Source organism: Triturus cristatus, chromosome 4_1, assembly GCF_964204655.1.
Source record: "Triturus cristatus chromosome 4_1, aTriCri1.1, whole genome shotgun sequence".
Classification (NCBI taxonomy): domain Eukaryota; kingdom Metazoa; phylum Chordata; class Amphibia; order Caudata; family Salamandridae; genus Triturus; species Triturus cristatus.
The window spans coordinates 442,751,776-442,772,881 of NC_140585.1; the positions used below are offsets into that span (position 1 = coordinate 442,751,776).

The 21,106-nt window shown below is 42.7% G+C and overlaps 1 protein-coding gene across 1 annotated transcript in view; it reads left to right on the top strand.

The window, feature by feature from the left end:
* Positions 1–10,363: 10,363 nt before the first annotated feature.
* NDUFA9 (NADH:ubiquinone oxidoreductase subunit A9) overlaps positions 10,364–21,106 on the top strand; it is a 205,827-nt gene continuing 195,084 nt past the window's right edge. The window contains exon 1 of the mRNA XM_085652600.1: positions 10,364–10,452. Coding sequence (XP_085508726.1) covers positions 10,395–10,452 — 58 coding nt within the window. The 5' untranslated portion in view covers positions 10,364–10,394. The remainder of the gene's footprint in view (positions 10,453–21,106) is intronic.

Sequence of the window (21,106 nt, forward strand, 5' to 3'; positions counted from 1 at the left end):
ACTAGCCCTGCACACATTGAATAGCAATAAGTCTATTGTTATTAAGACTGCTGATAAGGTTGGAGTGGTGGTAGTACAAAATACAGAAGACTACATACTTGAGATCAATCAACAACTTGGTTGTACTACGAGTTACACCCGGATTCCTGGTGATCCTACTAAAGAGATTGCTAAACTAATTAGAGATCTCACTAACTTTGGTATTGAACAAGGATTCCTCTCGGAGCCAGAGAGTAAGTTCCTAAATAAAACAAACCCTAGGATTCCCACTATTTATACTATCCCGAAGGTACATAAAAACTTACAAAAAACCCCCGGCAGACCTATCGTGTCGGGTTGTGGTTCAGTGTTGGAACCACTGAACCAATATCTTGACAGCTTTTTGCAGCCATTTGTTGTGGAGACCAGATCGTTCGTCAGAGACACAATGCACACTATTATACTGTTTGAAGACCAACCTTTTGATGGGACCACACAGTTATTTGTCACACTTGACGTGTGTTCACTATACACAAGCATACCACAGGATGAGGCCATTGAAGTCATCAGGAACATACTAGAAACCCGCCCTACACCTCACTGGATTCCAACTGACTTCCTTGTACAATTACTGCATATCGCTATGGAGAAAAATTACTTCATCTTCCAAAATGCGTTTTTTTACCAATGCAGAGGAGTAGCCATGGGAGCCGGGTTCGCGCCGAGTCTGGCGAACCTGTACATGGACCATTTCGAAGACAAGAACATTTATTCAGATCAAAACCCCTATATCGATAATATCACTGCCTGGAAACGATATATCGATGATATCCTGATGTTGTGGCTGGGCTCGGTTGACCAACTGTTGGAATTTCTATCATGGCTTAATGCTCGTAACACAAATATCCAATTCACCATGGCGTACAGTGATCAATCGATCCCCTTTTTGGACCTTACACTTGAAGCAGAGGATGGCAGAATTGTAATGAACTTATATAAAAAACCAACGGATCGAAACACTTTGCTCCAGTACAATTCCCATCACCCTAGAAATCTTAGGGATAACTTACCCTATGGACAATTTTTGCGATTACGTCGCAACTGCACGAGAAGGAAAGACTTCTTTAAAGAAACTGATATTCTGCTTGTTAAACTAAGGGAAAGGGGGTACCCCAAAGGACTTCTGAATAGAGCCAGAAAAAGAGCCTGGTATAGGCCACGGGAAACTTTACTTGAAGTGCAACCCAAGGACCAAACATTGGATAAATTGGTATGCGTAACGACCTTTAATACCAGAAGCAATGAAATAAAAAAAGTCATCAAGAAATATTGGAATCTTGTTGGTTCAGAAATTGGCATCACCGACACTCCTATGTTTGCCTTCAAACGTGCAAAAAACATTAAGGACTTTGTAGTTTCTTCATTTCTAGAATCTCCGCCTACACCAGATATTAGATCGCAACTTGGCCTACCATCAATCAAGGGACACTACAAATGCAGTCACTGTAAGGCATGCCAATATACCACACCTGGAGCCAGCTTTAGTCATCGTGGGAAGACATATGCACTTAATCAGTTTTCTAACTGCAATAGTCAAAATGTTATCTATGCCATCAGATGCCCATGCCAGCTGATTTATGTAGGTCAGACGACCCAAAAAGTCAAAAACAGGATCCTGCAACACCAGAGTAGAATCAAGTGCAAGACCTTGGGGGCCCCCTTGGTAGAACACTATATGAACGCAGGACACACTCACAATCATCTAGAGTGGTGGGTAATAGAAAAAATCATTTTACACCAAAGGGGTGGGAACACTGCTATTTCCCTTAACTATAAGGAGTGTCTTTGGATCCATACTCTTGATGCTATAAATTATGGCCTCAATGAGCATGAGGAGACATACGTGCAAATGAGTAAATTATAGCATGTCTTAACTGTGCAAATGCATTAACATCATTATTTTCTATTCATGAGTCTATTGGTGTAAGACATGATTCCCTACTAATGGATATTCCGTCAGAAAGGTTTATTCAATGTGTACTCATTCACAAGTATTTTGAATGTACAATATGCTACGTATAATTATTCTGAAAATGATGAATTACACCATATGGTGAGTCAGGGATATGCATGTCATTCTCAAACTGATAACCCATAATTCCGTGAGAATATGCACTTCATTAATGTTATGGTATATAGAAGACACTGTTTTAAATTCATGGTGCATGCAGAGTGAATATATTGTCAAAGAAGCACAGGATGTGAACCCCTTGAATGATATAATTCCTTATATTATTTGAAAACTGCTTCAGAAAATTGTCGGTTTTTCTTATATGGTGTACGAATATTGCTGCCTGATCATTGTCTATTAAGGAACTGGTACACATGACTTGGTTGTTTTGAATTAATGTAATTGATTTATTCCACATCTGGGAGGAATTCATTCCAGTGGCAATTACCGATATTCACTAAGCAACTAAATATTGCCTCGAGGGAATACATCCGAAGTGGGTATAAAAAAAGACACAAAGGAGCTCTTTTACATCACAGCTGTTTAATGTGCAAGTAACAACCTGTACGAATTCCATTAGTTGGTTCTAAAGACCTTTATTCCAACCGCAATTTAGCACCTTAGTCCGTTAAACGAGATCCGCTATTTACAGAGAAAGGATCTATGTAATTATATATTCCTTTTTCTCACCTATGAGGAGTGTTCGCGACTATATCAAATCATAGGATAATACGGCAGGAACCGGTGACCGGGTTTTGTTCAGAATCCGCTCCGTGTTTTGTCTACGAGCAGCTGACAGCCTGCACGTAGACACCAATTGGGATAACGTCATATAGCCGGCTTCACCCTCGCCTCGCTGTCATTAGCTGCAGAGCGTGAGACGGACACAGACGTCTTTGCGGAGAAAACTATGTAAGTTTTAAAATCATTGGCGCTTAGGCTAGCCACGCTACATGATTGCTGTTGTAGTTGTTTAAGCGTATTGCAGTGAATTGTCTATAGCAATGTTCACCGTAAGAGACTACGTGTGTTTATTTAAAAACCGTAGTGATTTTTAAAGTGGTGTTGTAATCGAGAAACCTTTGGGAAATTGCAATTTAAAATACCACGTATACAGGACTCCTTAGTTTCACAGCCGAAAAAGCATCAAGTCGGGTCACTCACGGAGTTGTTTTCATGAGTGTCACTCGGTATGAATGACTTTCAACCCTGCGCGCGTTTGGCTGTACGATAGAAGAACACTTGATAAATTATCTCATGTGCGCAAAACACGCACTTTCTTTTGCTTTGTATAACAACACATTAGTCTACTGTGTAACTAGTTAAAATCAACCTAGGCGTTCCGGGTTGGCGCTAATCTCTGCCCTCTCATTTTCAGTAAGTGGCGATCGTTTTGACGGCACCACTCTTTTCCAGTTGAATAATTCACTGTAAAGGTACGTGACCTGTTTACTATACCTCATTACATGTCGTCAAGTACAATAGGGATTTCTAGCGCCCATTTCTGTCTTTTATTGATTACAGAATTCCTGATTAATTCAGATGTCGGCTGACATCTCTAATGAGAGATAAGGAAATTAAAATCCTATACAAATCTGACTCCAGGTGAGCGTTTTTGGCACTAAGGGATACCTTCATTGTTCCCTCATTCTTCATACACACATGTCCCTTACGTAAAATTATTTGTACTTACAGGCAGCCAGCCCAACTTTTTGTCCTGAGGAAGACCCGCTCTAGATGCACACAACCCAGCACTACTAAATAGGGTCGAAACGTCGACGTGCTCTGTCCAAATTGTCCACGCACTTCCACAATCAGAATTAGGAAATTATGTCCAATTGTGGTTAATGCTATTGATTTTTGGACTTTGTCTGTATTATTTTATTTTTGTTATTTTTGTTATTCGTGTATATGGTAAATGTGATTTTATGTCAATGAGTTTATGTAAGCACTGAATGTTCTATGTTGTATTTGTATTATGGTTGGTCAGACCTGTAAATGCACACCTTTTTGAGAGAAAAATTTCCGGACACTGATTATAGAGTAAAAATTAATTTAATTTCTGAATCCTCTTGTTCATGTGTGTACACTTTTTTCGCTCTGTGAATGAATATTTACTTAATGAGAATTAGCATTTATTGCATATTTAACTAAGCTTATCAATTCCCAACAGAACCATTTTTTGCCTTTACCATGGATACAAGTGCCAGATGCACCAGACGATGATGAGGGAGATGGGGAAGGTGGACCACACCCCACTGCAGGTGCAGCAGGAATAGCCCATAGGAACACCATCATTGACAATTTCTTTACATGAGCACGTCACATTATCACCGTCCTTAGCAATCATGGGAGAGTACAAAATGAGCACAGGCACAGCATGTGAAAATTAATCCATTACAACACACATTCCCTGAGTGCATGTCACCCCTTTGGACAAGCACATCACTCTGACAAGTGTAAGTGCAACATGTAGTGCTCACAATCTCATTATTTGAAGATAGATGGTGGGTGTGTCACCTCTGTACAGAAAGGCTGTTTGGGTATCACATATTCGAAATGCCATTTCTGTGTGTCAAGAACAGTACGGAATCCCACACATCAGCGTTTCACATGTGTCCCAAATGCTACTGGAGGTGGTCCATGAACCATTGGAGTTTGTCTGGGTCGATGTCCTGGGTGTCGTCTCCATCATCACTGAAGTGAAGTAGGGTCTGCTCTGCAGGAGGTGTTGATTGTCCTTCTGCAATGTAGTGGGGAGATGCAGGTTCACACTGTGTTCCATGTCTGTTTACGCATTGGTGAATTTTACATACAGACTGCATGACAATGTAAATTGTGACAGTTTGTTAGGAGATGCCTATTTGATGCGGGACAGTGGACATTTGTACTACATCACGGATGTGAGGTTGTACTTGTGCATTGTCATCTCACAGTTTTTTGTCTCTGCTTTTATGGAGCATTTTCCCGCATGATGCATGTGAATTGCAGGCCTGTCACTGCTTATTGCTGATTTTTAGGCGTTGCATTAATTTTAAAGTGCTCATTTGATGCGTTATCATGAGGCTATCGCATGGTACCGCCATGTTGAGAATGCCACATTAACATGGCGTTATTGTCCCACGATAGACTGCAATGTTGAAAGTTGTGTTAAGCTAATTTTGCGATAGTTATCACACGTTCTTGAGAATATACCCCTCCGTGTGCTAAACAAGCCTACAGGGTTACGTTGGTGCACATGACTGGCGCCAGGCAGGATGATTTTGATTTTAATCCTGCCTGCTTCACCGCCCCCAGAAAGACATCGCTGCTGCTCAAGGTAGCCCACTGGAAAACAACATTCGGGTCCTCTAACCATTGAAAATGTCTTTACCCTGAAGAGGAGAGCTGCCTGGTACTCGCTGTCTGTTGTGAGACAGCTTAAAACTGAAGCTCTAACCCGTCGTCCCCCTCATCCCAGATGATGCCCACAGACACAGCGCAGTTCTATGTAAATAATGCTAGCTGGGGAATGGATGACAGGTGAGTCAAACACTCTGCCTAGTCTTGACATCTTTCCAAAAGAAGTTTACTTGTTCTTTCAAGAGTCTGCAAATGTCTGGACGTGATACAAAATTAAACTGAAAACAAAATAGTATTTATTCACTTATAACACATCATTTCTGTATTTGTTTACTTTAAGTATTATCCATGGATCAGCTCTTGAGCACCCTTTATAAAGTGCTTTCTATTTATATTTTTTCTTTGAAGTATATACAGATATAGGGAAAAAATATTTACCAGCTGTGAGAAGCACAACAGGGGGGGAAGAGAAGGTTCACACTGTCTAAGAGAAGGACCCCGAGTCAGTAGTCAAAAGGGAGCAGAGGTATTTATTAACCAAGGTCCAGTTCAGAAACGAAGAATAGATGAACACTGAAACAATAGACTGTCTCCACTTCTGGGGTCTCGTAGGATTCTGGTCCGGTGCTCGCCTTGTCATCAGGGAGGTTTCCAGACGTAACGGGGCTGGGTTTCAGCGACGACTCTCAAAGGAAGAGAAATAAAGAGATCTGGGGTTAGTCCCAAACCGGGACTTCTAAGGTATAAAGAGGAGGAGGGGAAGTGACGGGAACACCAGGGACCTTCACCGGTACAACACGCTCGTGTAGGGGGGTGTGCTGATTGTGACAGGCAGGTCAGCCACGTGAGTTGTGATCCCTCCCGTCACCCACCCCTATCGTGTCCCTACCCGTGGGAATAGGAGCCCTCCTAACTTGGCCCGTACCTTGTGGTGCCACACTTCTCCTGAAGTGTGGCGGGGTGGAGAGCGGTCCCGTGGGCCTCCAGGCTTCCTCTCGTTCTGGAGCGGCGTGACAGCGGGGCTTCCTTCCGGGTCCTCCGGCGGCGATACGTCCACCTTTGCTTCCTCCGGCTGGTCAGTGAAGGCTTCGGTGTTCCTTCGGGGCGGCTTCTTCTCTCCTTCCGGCGTCGCGCTGAGTTCCTCCGGACGTCGCTCTAAGAACTCCCCCAAGACATCCGATTGGCTGACGAGTAGTGACGTCAGAGGCGGGGACACCTCCTCCGGGAATGCCTGTTCCAGCTTAAAGGGGTCGTGTCCGTCCTGTATGCGGGGCGGAAATGAACAGGGATTAAAGTCACTCGGCTCGTGGCAGGCAGGGACTCCCTGACACCAGCTTTAGGTGATTTTGCTTATTTTCTTACGCACTGGAACAAGATCTGCCCGATGTTCATTTGATCTCTGTAGCATTTGCTAACCTGTTAAGGAGCAATAAAGTGCAATGGCATGGGGGTGTGAGATGTTTTATGATGATTTACTTTTATATCTTCTGGGCACAGAATCGTTTGGCATCAGTTTCATAACCTCCCATTTCAAGGGTTTTGAAGCAGTGCAGTTTCAAGATATTTTAGGGCTTCTCATTGATCGAAAGGGTGTAATTTCTAATATTTATCTCTTTTCATGCACTTCATTGCTTGGTTTTACTTGCGAGAAAATGTCACACTAAGTGTCAGACATTTGGCAGTTGAGTGTTACTCATAAGTGCCCTAAAACCACGGAAATGTCACACAATCTGAAAACATGTCAGCTATGTGTAGGAGGTTTTCTCACACCCCTCTGCTTCCCTCAAACCCCTGAATCTTGGGCCTGGCTGCAGCGACACAGCCTTCAGTCAGCACCTCCATGTATGTAGCCTTCTCACACCTTCCTCGTCCCTCAAAACCCCTGAACCTGAAGCCTGGCTGCAGTAACTCACAACCTCCAAACAGCACACCTACATTTCAGGTACTATGCAGCAGTTTTAAGATCTTCTTTAGAATTTCTTGTTGCTCAAATGGGTGTAATTTTGGATATTTATATATGTTTCCACCATCTTCATTGCTTGCGAGAAAGTGTCACTCATAGTCGTTGAATGTCACTCATAATTACACGGAAATTATGCAAATGTCCCACATAAGCAACCTGAAACCTTGGCAGCTATGAACAGCCAAAATTAAGACATTTGCAGGCACATGCATCAAGAAAAGCTTTTGCGAGTCCTTAATCGCGATTATTAAGGAATCGCAATTAAGGACTCTCAAAAGCCTATGCATGTAGGAATCGCTGTTAAAATAGCGATTCCTAAACATTCCCTAATGTGAATTGCAAAAGCCATTAAACCCTTAATGGAATGGCTTCCCATTCATTCCTATGGGCCTACGGGCCCACAGGCATGAATGGGAAATTGCATGGGTACTCGCAAATTGCGCATGCAATTTCAAGGGTGCAAAGGTGTCAAAATGACACCCTGTTGCACCCCTGAAATCGTGATGTGCAGCCATGTTACGCACACACATGCCCCAGGGGCATGTGTGTGTGTAACCTGAAACCTTGAATAATGCACCTTAGTGCATTTTTCAAGATTTTTGCAAAATACAGACCAGAGTAATTTCTCTGTATTTTACGGCCCCAAATAGCGAATTTGCTATTTCTAAGTGCTCCTAGCATTGCATTTAAGGAATCGCAAATTGCAATTACTTAAATGCAATCTCAATAAATTGCGATTTCTTAAATTGCGAGCAACTAACACTTTAATGCCACGCAAAAGGCCTTTTTGCGGGTGATGGAGCAATGTTTTGTATTCTAGAAACTTGCTTGTATGCAATCCTCTCAAATAACATGTAACCACGTAACCAACAAGTCTTGTAAATACTAATACTGCATTACATTCATTATATTGTATCCAGGGTATGCTTGCCTATGTGTATTACTAACAAGTAACCCGAGTGTCTAAAAATGGCGGCCAAAAAAACACGGGAAAGTCTCTGCGCATGCGTCTACTGCGTCTACGCAGTAGGACGTCTTCTTTCGCTTGGGGGAAAACTTTCAGGCTGCGCAATAGCTTTCAATATGGCCGCTTGAAACTCACATGATAATGCACATGCTATCGCTTAAACTAAAACCTATAAGTTCTACTAAGCACTAATGCGAAAGATTAAAATAAGTAAATGGGGATAGAGTAGAGATAAGTGGTATACAGTGAAATCATTTATTGTCCCATTCTAACGTGTCTTTTTCTGACTTTATTATTAGTTCATATTTGGGCCTCGGAGGGTGACTGAAATCCCTACCACACCTGATCCGCGCACATGTGCATAGAAACTTGCTGGAAACTATGATGGCACACTGGAAATACAGCCAAGGCCACATTTGGATGAAGACGCCTGGGAAAGCCAACTAATGAACCGGACAAAAGCAACAATTTTGAATAAAATGTATAACTTGTATTGATCATAATGTGAAATGCGGGTGGTAATAAAGCTATGGGAAAGTAAATTAAGGGGCGGAAACTTAGAACAATAGTCCAAAGAGAAAATCTTACTTTTAATATGGTGTGATGAACTCACCTCCTTGGCCTGACCAATCAGAATAGGGGAAAAACACGAATATTGCAACTTTTGGGGGTGGTACACGACTACAGAATAGTATAATTGAGGTAAGTAAGCTAGAGACTTTGTCAGACTTGTCAGATCCGTCATTCCGACTCGTCACCGATCCAACACGTATGCTGCTACAGATCCTGTCCGAGACGCTATCTCAGACCCTGCTGCTGCCAGAAAATCTGCTCGAGAAAACGGCTAATCATCCAGAAGGGATTTCGGAAGAGGGACACCCGAGGAGAGTAGTATCAGAGAGGGGTGCGACGCTGGCGTTGCACTTTAGAAGAGATCACCTTCCCAGATCTGAATCTGCCCAATCCTCTGTCTTCATCCTGTCCCTGGAGATTCTATCTGGCCTATCTTCAGGGAGTTGGGTTCATCTATCACCTTAGGTAAATATAATTCTGCGAAACCTGTCTTTGTACCTGCTCTCTCTCTCTCTCTCTCTCTTTCTTTTTCCAGGTACCGTCATCATTGATCATTATTATGACTCTTGCCTTGACTTTTATTTTGCCTCTTGAGAGAAGGTGTTTAAACTGTAATTGATTTTGACTCACAAATTTATTGATTTAGATGAAGATTTTAAAAACTTTTGAGTTTGTGGTTATTTCAAGTTTAAAGTTAAATGTCATTTTCTACCTTAAACTATCTCAGCAACCTGATTCATTGAGTAAAGGAATTAATAAGGAGACCAATTTGGTAAGACTTGTTAAAGGTGAAATTCAAATTACAGTTCAAACTCAAAAATGTATGTCAGCGGGATTTACTAGCTTATCTGTGTGATTGTTTTGGGCCCAGGTGAGTATTAGGTATGTGTGTGCGTAACCTGAGCTGGTGACCCGCGCTCTATCAGCGGGCGCAAACGGACGGATTTTGCGAATCGCGCCATTTGCACTCGCAAAAGCCTTTGAGGCATGTGCCTCTTGAAGTCTTGTGCCGCTTCAGTGCGGGGCAACAGAAAAGGCTCTCAATGAGGGACAAACCTGGAAAATATGAGATGGTTGGACATTTGTTATGAAAGTGAAAGCGAGGTGGTTATGATGTCCAGGCAGGGAAGGACTTGAAAGGCTGGTGCAGTGGTCACTAGTGCGGGGTTAAACTTCTACTGTAGGTTAGTGTATCTATGGACCTGTTTGTTGTACAGAAGAATGTGTATGTTTACAGTGCGCCCGTTAGATAAAAAATAATGAAAGAGTTTTAGCAGTATATTGTTATCAAGCGGTCGTATACGAAACATCAGTTTTGCTCCTTCTAAATAGGTAATATGCTCCGCTTCTGATTAAATGTGGGGAGATATTAAACAAATCTAGATTATGAGGGAAATAGGGCACATACAATTACTGTTTCCGACTTCAATTACTATAGTGTTTAGCCGCTCAAAGATGGCCGCCACTGACGACAGACGTGCATCGTCGGACTCTAAATGAAAACCATCGGAGGCTATTCGTTCTGTCCGCTCTAGTTCTTGAGGTGCATTCTGGGCCGGATGAAGATGGCGTCGGTGTCTCTCTGCTATAGGGCTACCCGTGCCCTACACATATCAGGTAGGTCACTGTGGATAAAAGCTGCAAGCCTCGGAAATGAAATGTGTACTATATGCCCGGTTCGGCGACTGTGATGAAAGCACAATGAAATCCTTTTGCTGTTAGTTGGTGTTTCCAGGGATTTGCTAGCGACCCCTACAAGCTCCACTGATCTTCCCCAGGTAGACCCCAGATCACTGGCAGGCAGTGCGCTTGACCTTTGAAAGAGAACAGCGATTTAGGTGTAGACCAGTAGTGCGGCTCCTCTGTTCGGGAGATCATGCCTCCTAAAATCGGATGCGTGAGCATGACCAAACATTGATAGAGCGTGTGTTGTGTCATTTACAAAGCGTGAGTAGCCCATCAGAACAGCTCTGAAGTTTTTCAAGTTAGTGGCTGAGTAGCTTATCCAGTCCAACGGTTTGCTCTGCTTTCCAGAACTTGTAGTGCTGATCTTCTTATGGAATAAACGGGAAGACACCCTTGAATTTAAAACAAAAATCCGGACTGGATGTCCTACTAACGTATGGACCTAGGACACTTTGACGCTCTGCACAATATCTGTATTTTTGCATTTGCGTTATTGTACCTGAAGTACTATATACTATCATGTCGAAAAAACGTAAAACTGCTAGTACTTTAATGGCAAGGGAAACAGGACAGGGTAGATAAAGTACATGTGGGAAGAGGAAAGAACCCGCACAGAGCTGGGTGACAATCCAAACGATTTATTCCAAATATAAGTTTACATATGATAGTTCCAGGAGAACACCCAACACAGCACTACAGCCGACCAACGAACTTCTTTGATGCTCATTGTACTGTGACACAAAGCGCATTGTATGCACCACATACGTCACACTAGCACACGCCGTCTGCCCTAACAAGGTTTAAAATACAATAGCACATACACAAAATGAAAGCACAAAACAGCAACCCACAAGACAGTAAATTAATTCAACGCATAGTCCTATAATGTAGGAAGCATCTGTATTCTCCGTGTTCCGAAAATGTTTTTCCTTGAATTGTCCGGGAAAGCAACTATATGGACTATAAGATTTGTAAGAAGTTAGGAACAGAGAACCAAACTATTTCAAAAGAGGGTGTATGCTGGCCCTGCCCTATGCTTTTAAAACTGTATAGTTAGGGCCTGGGCTTTTTATGTTTTTAGTCATGATTTTAAATGTTTTCTACAATATTTTAAATATCATATATAGTGTTACTGTATAACGTATGTAAGCGTCTTCTGTTTGTGTGAAATTCAATCGTGCTTTGCATGTGGGCCGAAAACACTGCAAATAAAATTGAAATTCTCCATTTCCCACACACAAAAGACCAACTTAATTTGTTAGATTAGCCTTCTTACCCACCAAGATCCTAATCTTTTCCACTCTTGACTAGAGCCCTAATTCCTTCAACCACAGTCTGCCTCACACAGGAGACTGCACCCACCTCCTTTTCAGAAATTTCAAGAGCCGTTGTCTCTACCTTCCGCTCGCACACTAGCCCCTTTGAACATAGAAACTCTTGAGTGGTTCCAAAACTTAACACTAACAACTCTGTCCAACACTTGCAGGATATGACCGGAAAGGGGTACTGTGGTGTTCTTCTGTATTTATCTTTGTTTGGTATCTAAGTTGCTAGGGGATGATGTAGGCATTTAGAACGTAGGGGTTGTCAGGGTGGAACACTGAGGATTGAAGAGTGGCAGTTATTGGAGGACTTGGTGGATGAGGTCTCCGTGCTGGATTATACAATAAACCTTTTTCAACCACCTATCCTGAGCGTAGTATCCTGATTTAAGGGAGGAACAATACCTCAGGTACCCTTCCCTGTTGTAATATTAAGATAAGTGGTCCAAACTACCAAGGCCTTTTTTTTACCTGTGTGACAGTTGAACCCCAGCCGGCTTCTCGCGCCTCACTGTGCGTCTCCTCAAATTCGATGCACGCACACCTGCGCCCACACGTCTTACGTCACAGTGTCTGATCCGTGTGAAACAAGGTCACTTGCCTCAAGAAATTACGCTCAACCGTAACCATGGTTATAGTGTCAAGCGGCCATCTTTAAATTAAGTGAGCCTGTCTCCTGCCTACAGCGATATGCACGCTTTCACCTATATTTAATTACAGTGCATGTCCTAACGAACTATATTCTTTTTCACATTCACAGTTACAAGCAATTTCTTCCTCATCTATTTTGCTTATTATTATATTTCCACAGTTTTTGCAACAATAGGCACAGTTACCGCATTGTTCCAATTGATCAGCATTGATCATATTTATTTTTTATTTTTTTTGTGTTGTCATGGCTTCTTCACAACCATTCCAAACACCAGCTCCATTTTTACAAACTCCTGGCAAACCACCTTTGGCGTGGCGTAATTGGCTAAAAGGTTTTGAAAACTATTTGATTGCCATTGATGCTGTCAAAAACCCTCCGGCTCGCAAAGTTGCCATTCTGTATGGTTGTCTGGGAGTTGCAGCACAACAAGTTTTTGAAAACCTTACAGCATTCCCTCCTCCTCCAGATTCAGGTGACAGTTGGAATATATATCAAGAAGCTCTTTGTCGTTTAAAAAACCAATATGACGATGAACCTAGCATTGTTTTAGAACGTCATAACTTTTTCAAACGTAAGCAAAATGCAGATGAGAGTGTGGAAGACTACATTGCCCAACTCAGAATCCTAGCTTCCACATGCGAATTTGGTCCAAGTACAGATACTTCAATTAGAGACCAATTCATCTTTTCATGTTTTTCAAAAAAAATTCAAGAAAGCCTGTTAAGTTGTAAAAATCCCACATTAGCAGAAATAATGGATATTGCTAAAGGCATTGAACGTGCAACAATATCTTCACAAATTTTACAAGAAAGCTGTAGTATCCTGGTTTGTTATGGTTAATGATGTGCCAGTGGAATGCTGCCTGAATGATGTAAGATGGAATGTTGGGAGTGGGAACTCACAGTTGGAGAAGGGCTGAGCGCCTGGCTGGCTGCTCCTGGTGGGGCTTATTTACAACTAACCTACATCTTGTAACAAACTGCAATAAATCTACCTGAAACTACTTCTTGGATGTGGGCTTGATTACTACAATTTATTGGCGACGAGTTGAACTAAAGAACCTGCGTCTGCTACCTCTGAAACCTTAAAATTCAAGTCTGGAGTACCTACTCTCAAGCTACTGCAACTCTTCTAACTACAGCTGCGGTTACTCATCTACTGGCAAACATCAGCCCCACCTGTGACCTCTACAACGGTCGCCCTTTACGCTACAGTGCCAGTTCCGGTCTCTACTGCAGCTCAAGTCTCTATTTGCTGTACCTACAGCGTCTGTTCAGTTGCAGCCCATGCCTGACACTCTACAATGCCTGTGTCATGTGCTGTGCCCTCAAGAGAGGTAAGCCTGTGCTGTGCCCTCAGGAGAGGGTAAGCCTGACACTTTACTACCCCTTTTTCCTGTGCTGTGCCCTCAGGAGAGGGTAAGTCACACACTTTGCAACGCCATGTTCATGTGCTGTGCCTTCAAGAGAGGGTAAGCCAAGCTATCTTCAATGTGTGTTATCAGCGCTTTTCATCTCCAGAGCAAAGTGCGCTTTTACATAAGACTGTTGACATGGTGTTCATCATTATGTCGATGTATGACATATTATTGGCGCTCCATTTGCGTTACCTCTACATGATCCAGCGTCATGTTTTGTGATTTGGTAACAGTGAATGGGATTTTAAGAAAATCGGCACCCCTCGTGAGCACTGAGGTCTTTGTAAGCCTGAAAGTGTCGACAATTTTTCTTTGACTGTTTGCATTTAATTTTGATCGTCATTTTGGGTTCTCTCTCCCTGCTGCTGAGGAGGAGAATGACATCGCAAGCTTAGTTTTGGGTTTATTCCTGTCAAAGATATGTTTTTTTTTTTGCTTTGCTGATGCCTGTAAAATTTGGCAGTTGCGCTTTATTTCAAATTTAAATTTGTCATGCGCACCTTACCTGGCCCATGGTGTCGCGCGGAACAGCTCTCGAGCCTCTTGTGACGTTCTATGAAGCTCCGTGTTTGCCCATCAGCGTTTGGAGGCATTGACGTGCCGTGAACCACCCTGCACGGCGTGGGATAGCGTGGCGCCATCTTGGGGTTGGAATCATCTACGTGATTTGCTATTGCACGGAGTGTCATTCTGCCAACCACGTTTTGTCACACTTTCTATGTGTTGCCAACCACGTGTTAAATAAAGTTTATTCAATTTTACTCTGTCAGCGGAGCCGTCGTGGGAGCATCATTTACGCGCTCTCTTGTTTTTTTTGTTTCCTGCTCGTGGATTTTCACGAAACTGTAACATGAAGGTAATTGGCAAAACTTTCTTGGGAGGTTTGATGGAGCACAAGCACAAGTGACATTTATTTATTAACAGTGACTTGTTTGCATTGGAGATGGCAATTCTTTTCTCGAGTGCTGTGTAATATTGTTAAAAATTGTGAAATCTTGTTTTCGTACATTTTCACTGCTCTGTGTTATGCTGCCATCTAGTGACATTTTCTCACATTACGAGCTTGAAGCTCCATGGTCAATCACAATAGTCTTAATGTATTTCTGTCAAAGTGTTTCGTTTTATTTACGGATCACACTGTTTAACCCTAACTTGGGGTGTATCACTACAGTCTTCAAAGATAAATGTACCCTATTTTGGGTGTATAGGATGGGTCTATCCCATTGTTACAGTGCACAATATCCAATGTTTTGTGTTGTATAGTGCACTATGTTTTTACCTCTTTTTGAGGTGTGTTACGTGGGTTGTATTCGCTCTATTTCTCTGCACATCATTGACTTCTCTGTGAGGTATGTATCTTTTGTTTCAGTGTACACTGTTCACATGCACATTTTTGTTTGACCTCTCGCAACATGTTTTAAGTCGGCCTATGCTTCATGTGTCTTGCGTCCTGTGTGTAAGCCGCCTTGCGCCTCACGTTATATTTATGTATAAGTTGCCCTGCGCTTCATTTGTTCCTGTGTGTATAAGTCGCCCTGCGCCTCACGCGTTTCTGTGTGTAAGCCGCCCTGCGCCTCACGTTATATTTATGTGTAAGCCGCCTTGCGCCTCACGTTATATTTATGTATAAGTTGCCCTGCGCTTCCTTTGTTCTTTTGGTGTATAACATTTTTACCTCCAGTCGAGGTTCGTCCGTAGGTGGACATCACATTATTAGTTTATTGCCTTCACTGCAGTGCACATTTTACCTTTCCTAAGGTGTCTAGTGTTGGTCATGTTTTGTTTTCAACAGTGCACATATCTATACCTCCACTCGAGGTTGCCCATGCATAAGCAAATGTCTTTACCCTTAGCGGGTGTTTTGGTTTAAGTCGCCTTAGTGCATGGGTTACGTTCCTCTGGGTGTTTCAATTGTTCTAGTTTTTTAGCCCAGTTGTATTTTTCTATTTGTTATTTCCTTCTTCATGTTTTTGACAGGGAAGAATGAGTATTTGTATTCCTTTCTCCTCTGTCGTCTTGTTTCCTCCTGATGTGAGCTGCCTTCTTGAATCTCTACCTGGCCAGTGGGTATGCAGAGGACAGTCATTAATGGTTTCTTTTTCTATTCTTTATTTGTCTCTTTTTCTGTTTCATTCTTATTTTTGTGTATGGAAAGGAGGATGGGTAATGGTTTTAAGTTTACTTTGCCAACCTTGTTATTTTTGTGTCTCTCTCTCACTATCCATTTTGGTCTCCTTTTGGTTCTCTATTTCCTTGCATCTAGTTTCTCCATCTTGTTTCTGCTTTTCTCCTTTTCACTTCACCTGTTACAGTTTTCTTTTCTGTTTTTCTGTGGAAGAAAGGAGGATATGTAGTATCCTGGTTTGTTATGGTTAATGATGTGCCAGTGGAATGCTGCCTGAATGATGTAAGATGGAATGTTGGGAGTGGGAACTCACAGTTGGAGAAGGGCTGAGCGCCTGGCTGGCTGCTCCTGGTGGGGCTTATTTACAACTAACCTACATCTTGTAACAAACTTCAATAAATCTACCTGAAACTACTTCTTGGATGTCGGCTTGATTACTACAAAAGCCAAGTTAGTCAAGTTAGTGTTCACATGATTGATGAAGCTTCTTCTTCTCCCTCTGCTACCTGCTCTGTGAATCTCGTCAATAAGCCTTACAGACAATCGTCAAAGAAAACCACCATTTGCTATAGGTGTGGCTCAAGAAGTCATCTTGGCAATTCCCCTAGTTGTCCTGCATCTGGAAAAAAATGTTCTTTGTGCAAAAAAATTGGTCATTTCCCATCTGTTTGCAGAGGTGGCAAAAGATTCACCAGAGTGAATAACATTGAACTTAATGAGAATCTAGAGTTGTGTTCGACCACACTTAACGATGTATTATTGTCTATTGAATGTGATTCTATTGATTTTTCAAAAGTCAAGGGTCCATTGTGTGAATTAATTGTTGGTACAATTCCTTTACAGGTCAAAGCTGACTCCGGTTCACCGATCACTATTTTATCAGATCTGACATTTCATACAAATTGGGGTAGCAGTGTGTCTCTTTTTGAATCTGATGTCAATCCCAAAGCTTATGGCGAAAAAGATATTGACATGTTAGGGTACTTTCATTCAAAAGTCGAATGCCTTGGTAGAAAAACTTTCACAAAAGTATATGTCGCACTCAAGGGCAGAAATATTTTGGGTTGGTTGGATCAAGCTAAGATGGGTTTAATTCTCAAACCCGGGTCGGATCAACCCATTGCTTTGGGTGATATTCCAGATGATTATTACACTAATCTCGAACTTGAGAACATTCATGTGGCTGACTTGTCTGTGTCAAATCATAAAGTTGATAATATACTCAATCAATTTCCCAATGTTTTTCAGAATAAAGTTGGCACAGTCTTGGGCTTCAAGCATGAAATTCGCCTCAAGCCCAATGCCCAACCAGTGGTCCACAAAGTTCGATCTCTTCCTTTGAGTGCAAGGGAGGAATTAAAGAAAGTTTTGAAAAATGTGTGTGATGAGAAGGATATTACACCTTGTGATTCACCTGAATGGGTTTCTCCTATTGTTTTAGTACGCAAAAGGTCTGGCGGGGTTAGATTATGTGCCGACTTACGCTCCTTGAACAACAATATAATCGTGGATTGTCATCCTTCACCCAAAATTCACGATCTACTTGCTAATCTGGGTGGAGCAAAGATTTTTTCCCTTTTGGACCTCAAGTCGGCATATCATCAAATACCCTTGTCCCCAAAGTCTCAAGAATTAACAACTTTTGTAACGCCATTTGGAGCGTACAAATACTTGAGACTTCCCTTTGGCTTAGCCTCAGCTGCTAGCATATTAAAAAAATTAATGGATAATTTACTACGTGACATTCCTGGGGTACAAGCCTACCAAGACGACATCTTAATTTTTGCCAGCAATACTTCGGAACATGATCAGATTCTAGCTAAGGTGCTAGGAGTTTTGGAGAAAGCTGGAATGACGGTTAGGCACGACAAATGCCAATTTGCCGTTCATGAATTGGACTATTTGGGTCATACACTCTCTCCTAATGGCATAAAACACAAATTTTCATTAATAAAAGCCATTAGAGATGCCACCCCTCCCAACGATAGGGATTCTCTTAGCTCATTCCTTGGCCTGGCAGAGTACTATGCCAGATTTGTTCATGGCTATGCCCAAATTGTTGAACCGTTAAGGAATCTTTTGAGAAAGGGAGTAAAATTCAATTGGTCAGACAACCTACAAAAAGTTTTTGAGCATGTAAAGAAGCTCATTGAAGACTCACCAGCCCTACATCCTTTTTCGGATCGGTCAAAATGTTTTATTACCGTGGATGCAAGTCTCACTGGTTTGGGAGCTGTCTTAGGACAGTGGGTGGATGGTAAAGAACACACCGTTGCTTTCGCATCTAGAACATTTACCAGCCGAAACTAGGTATATTACGATTGAAAGAGAGGCCCTAGCTTGTGTTTGGGCCATACAAAAATTCAAACCATATATTTGGGGTCGTGAGTTCGAAATTTATACGGATCATAAACCACTCATGCACATGCTTTCAGACAGCACGTCAAACAGGGCTTCTGCAAGACTTGTTCGACTGCTGTCAAAACTTCATGAATTTCACTTTATCATCAAACATATTCCTGGGGGAATTTTTTTAGAGCAGATTGTCTTTCAACAATGTCTTTAAGGGAAAATTCTGTTGTTGATGATGATGTTGAATGTGTTGTTGCTGCAATTGATGCTATTGCGGAATGTCCACCAATTTGTGAAAACCGAATGAAATTCAGCATACCACAATGATGTCACACTTTCCAAGGTTACATTTTTTATTGTGAACAAATGGCCTGAGCGCAGGACTCTATCTCCAGACTTAAAAGCCTTTGCAAATGTTTCTGAAGAACTTTCTTTAGTTAACAACATGATTATGCACCACGATTTATTTGTTCCACCTGAATCCTTACGAAATATAATCATTCGCTCAGCTCATCAAGGACATCTTGGTGTTGTCAAAACATGTCAACGCATCAAACAATTTTATTGGTGGCCCTCCATGGATGCACACGTCAGGAAAATGATTGACAATTCCACACAATGTCTCCTATCTGATAAACATTGGAAAACTCTTTCCACTCCGTTGCATCCTGTACCACTTCCCGCAGGTCCATGGGACAAAGTAGGGTTAGACTTTTCTGGTCCTTATATTTTACCAACTGAAAACAAATATTTCTGATTGTTTTGATTGATTACCATACTAAGTGGCTGTACTATTCTTTCTGTAATGCAGCGTCGACTGATAATGCTATCACATTTTTGCAATCGGTATTTGATGTTGAAGGTTTTCCCAAAACCATTGTGTTCTGCTTGGGTTTTCGGATCGGGTGGAACCCGCTCTACAGAGCCCTTCTGACCCAAAACAGAACGTTACCCCCTCCCTAGGGTCTTTTTACACCCAAATAACCACATATATACGTACCACCTAAGGACAGGGAATTCCTATTATATATATATATATATATCAAGACCTCACAGCCTCGCAATCTCAGCAACCACAGTCTCGCGGCCTTAGGCAGACCCAGAATCTCCTACCCATTCGGCAGCGACACACACACACGATCTCGCGACCTCAGTCAGGTCCAGAATCTCCTACCCATTCGGCAGCGGCACACAAAGTCTCGCGACCTGGGTCAGGTCCAGAATCTCCTACCCATTCGGCAGCGACACACACACGATCTCGCGACCTCAGTCAGGTCCAGAATCTCCTACCCATTCGGCAGCGACACACTCACGATCTCGCGGCCTCAGTCAGACCCAGAATCTCCTACCCATCCGGTAGCAACACACAAAGTCTCGCGACCTGGGTCAGGTCCAGAATCTCCTACCCATTCGGCAGCGACACACACAAAGTCTCGCGACCTGGGTCAGGTCCAGAATCTCCTACCCATTCGGCAGCGACACACTCACGATCTCGCGGCCTCAGTCAGACCCAGAATCTCCTACCCATCCGGTAGCAACACACAAAGTCTCGCGACCTGGGTCAGGTCCAGAATCTCCTACCCATTCGGCAGCCTTAGCACGAGCTCATCCTATTAGTACACGACAGGGGAATTGGGACTATATATCAGATCACACAAAGACTATTAGTTGAGCACAACCTGTTCTCTAGTTCGAGGGGCTTGTTTTCCCCCTCATCCAGTTACCACTTACCTGACCAGGATTAACCTCTGTTCGTTTTAAGGCAACTCTGACTAAAGAATAGGCTATCCTCCTATACAAAAGTACACAACACATGCTAACGTACAATAAGCTAAATACTTTATTTAAATGCCACATGCACATTTACGGAACACATCATACATATATAACCTGCAAGGAAAGTAAAAGATTAAGTTATACACTTCAAAGAAAAAGGGATCGACTTCACCTTGAGGGTACGTCGCCTGTACTCAATGGTCATCTAGGTTCCCTTCTCGTCTATGCCTCGGCTTAGCCTGGAAGTCACCCCTCTGCAGTTGTGGGTCTGCTCCCTTCTCCCTCTCCGAATCACTGGAACCTCGTCCTTATCGGCTACTCTCTCCTCTTTGGATTCAAGTTCATCATCAGTCTTCCCTGGAATAAGTAATAGCTCTTCTGCTAACGGCCAGATGCCGCCTATGGTCTAGAAGCAAGTGCCCTTATCTCACTCAGACTTTCACTAATATAGAAGTGCATTCCCTCATGGAAATTTCCAGCTCGAAACCTGCCGCCCACCAAATTCCTGTACCTCCCCGTACCAAGGACACTTTCCCAGCCGGCCGGCCTGATGTAGTGTCTTCGGCATGAAGAAAAATACAATCCTTCGATAAGGGCCGGCCTGAACCGGTTCTCTCCGAGCGAATAACACCTCATAACTAAAACATCCCCCTCCCTCTGGAAAGGTCCCGGGCTGCCGGAGCAGAAAGAAAGATGGAGTCTCTCCCGTTTGAGGCCTACCAGGCCTGAATTCAACACAGCTCCATGAAACAACCTCACTATAGGGCAAATTATCCTCAAGGCTAACGAATCTATCCCCTAGGCTATGTGTGTAGGCCCTGAGCTAAGGGTAGGAGCACGGGATGGTGTCACAAATGTCTAATAGATAGGCCCTACTCACTACTCCAGTCCTTAGACTCGGATGGAAAGAGACTGAAGTCATATGGATTGCTCTGCAACAC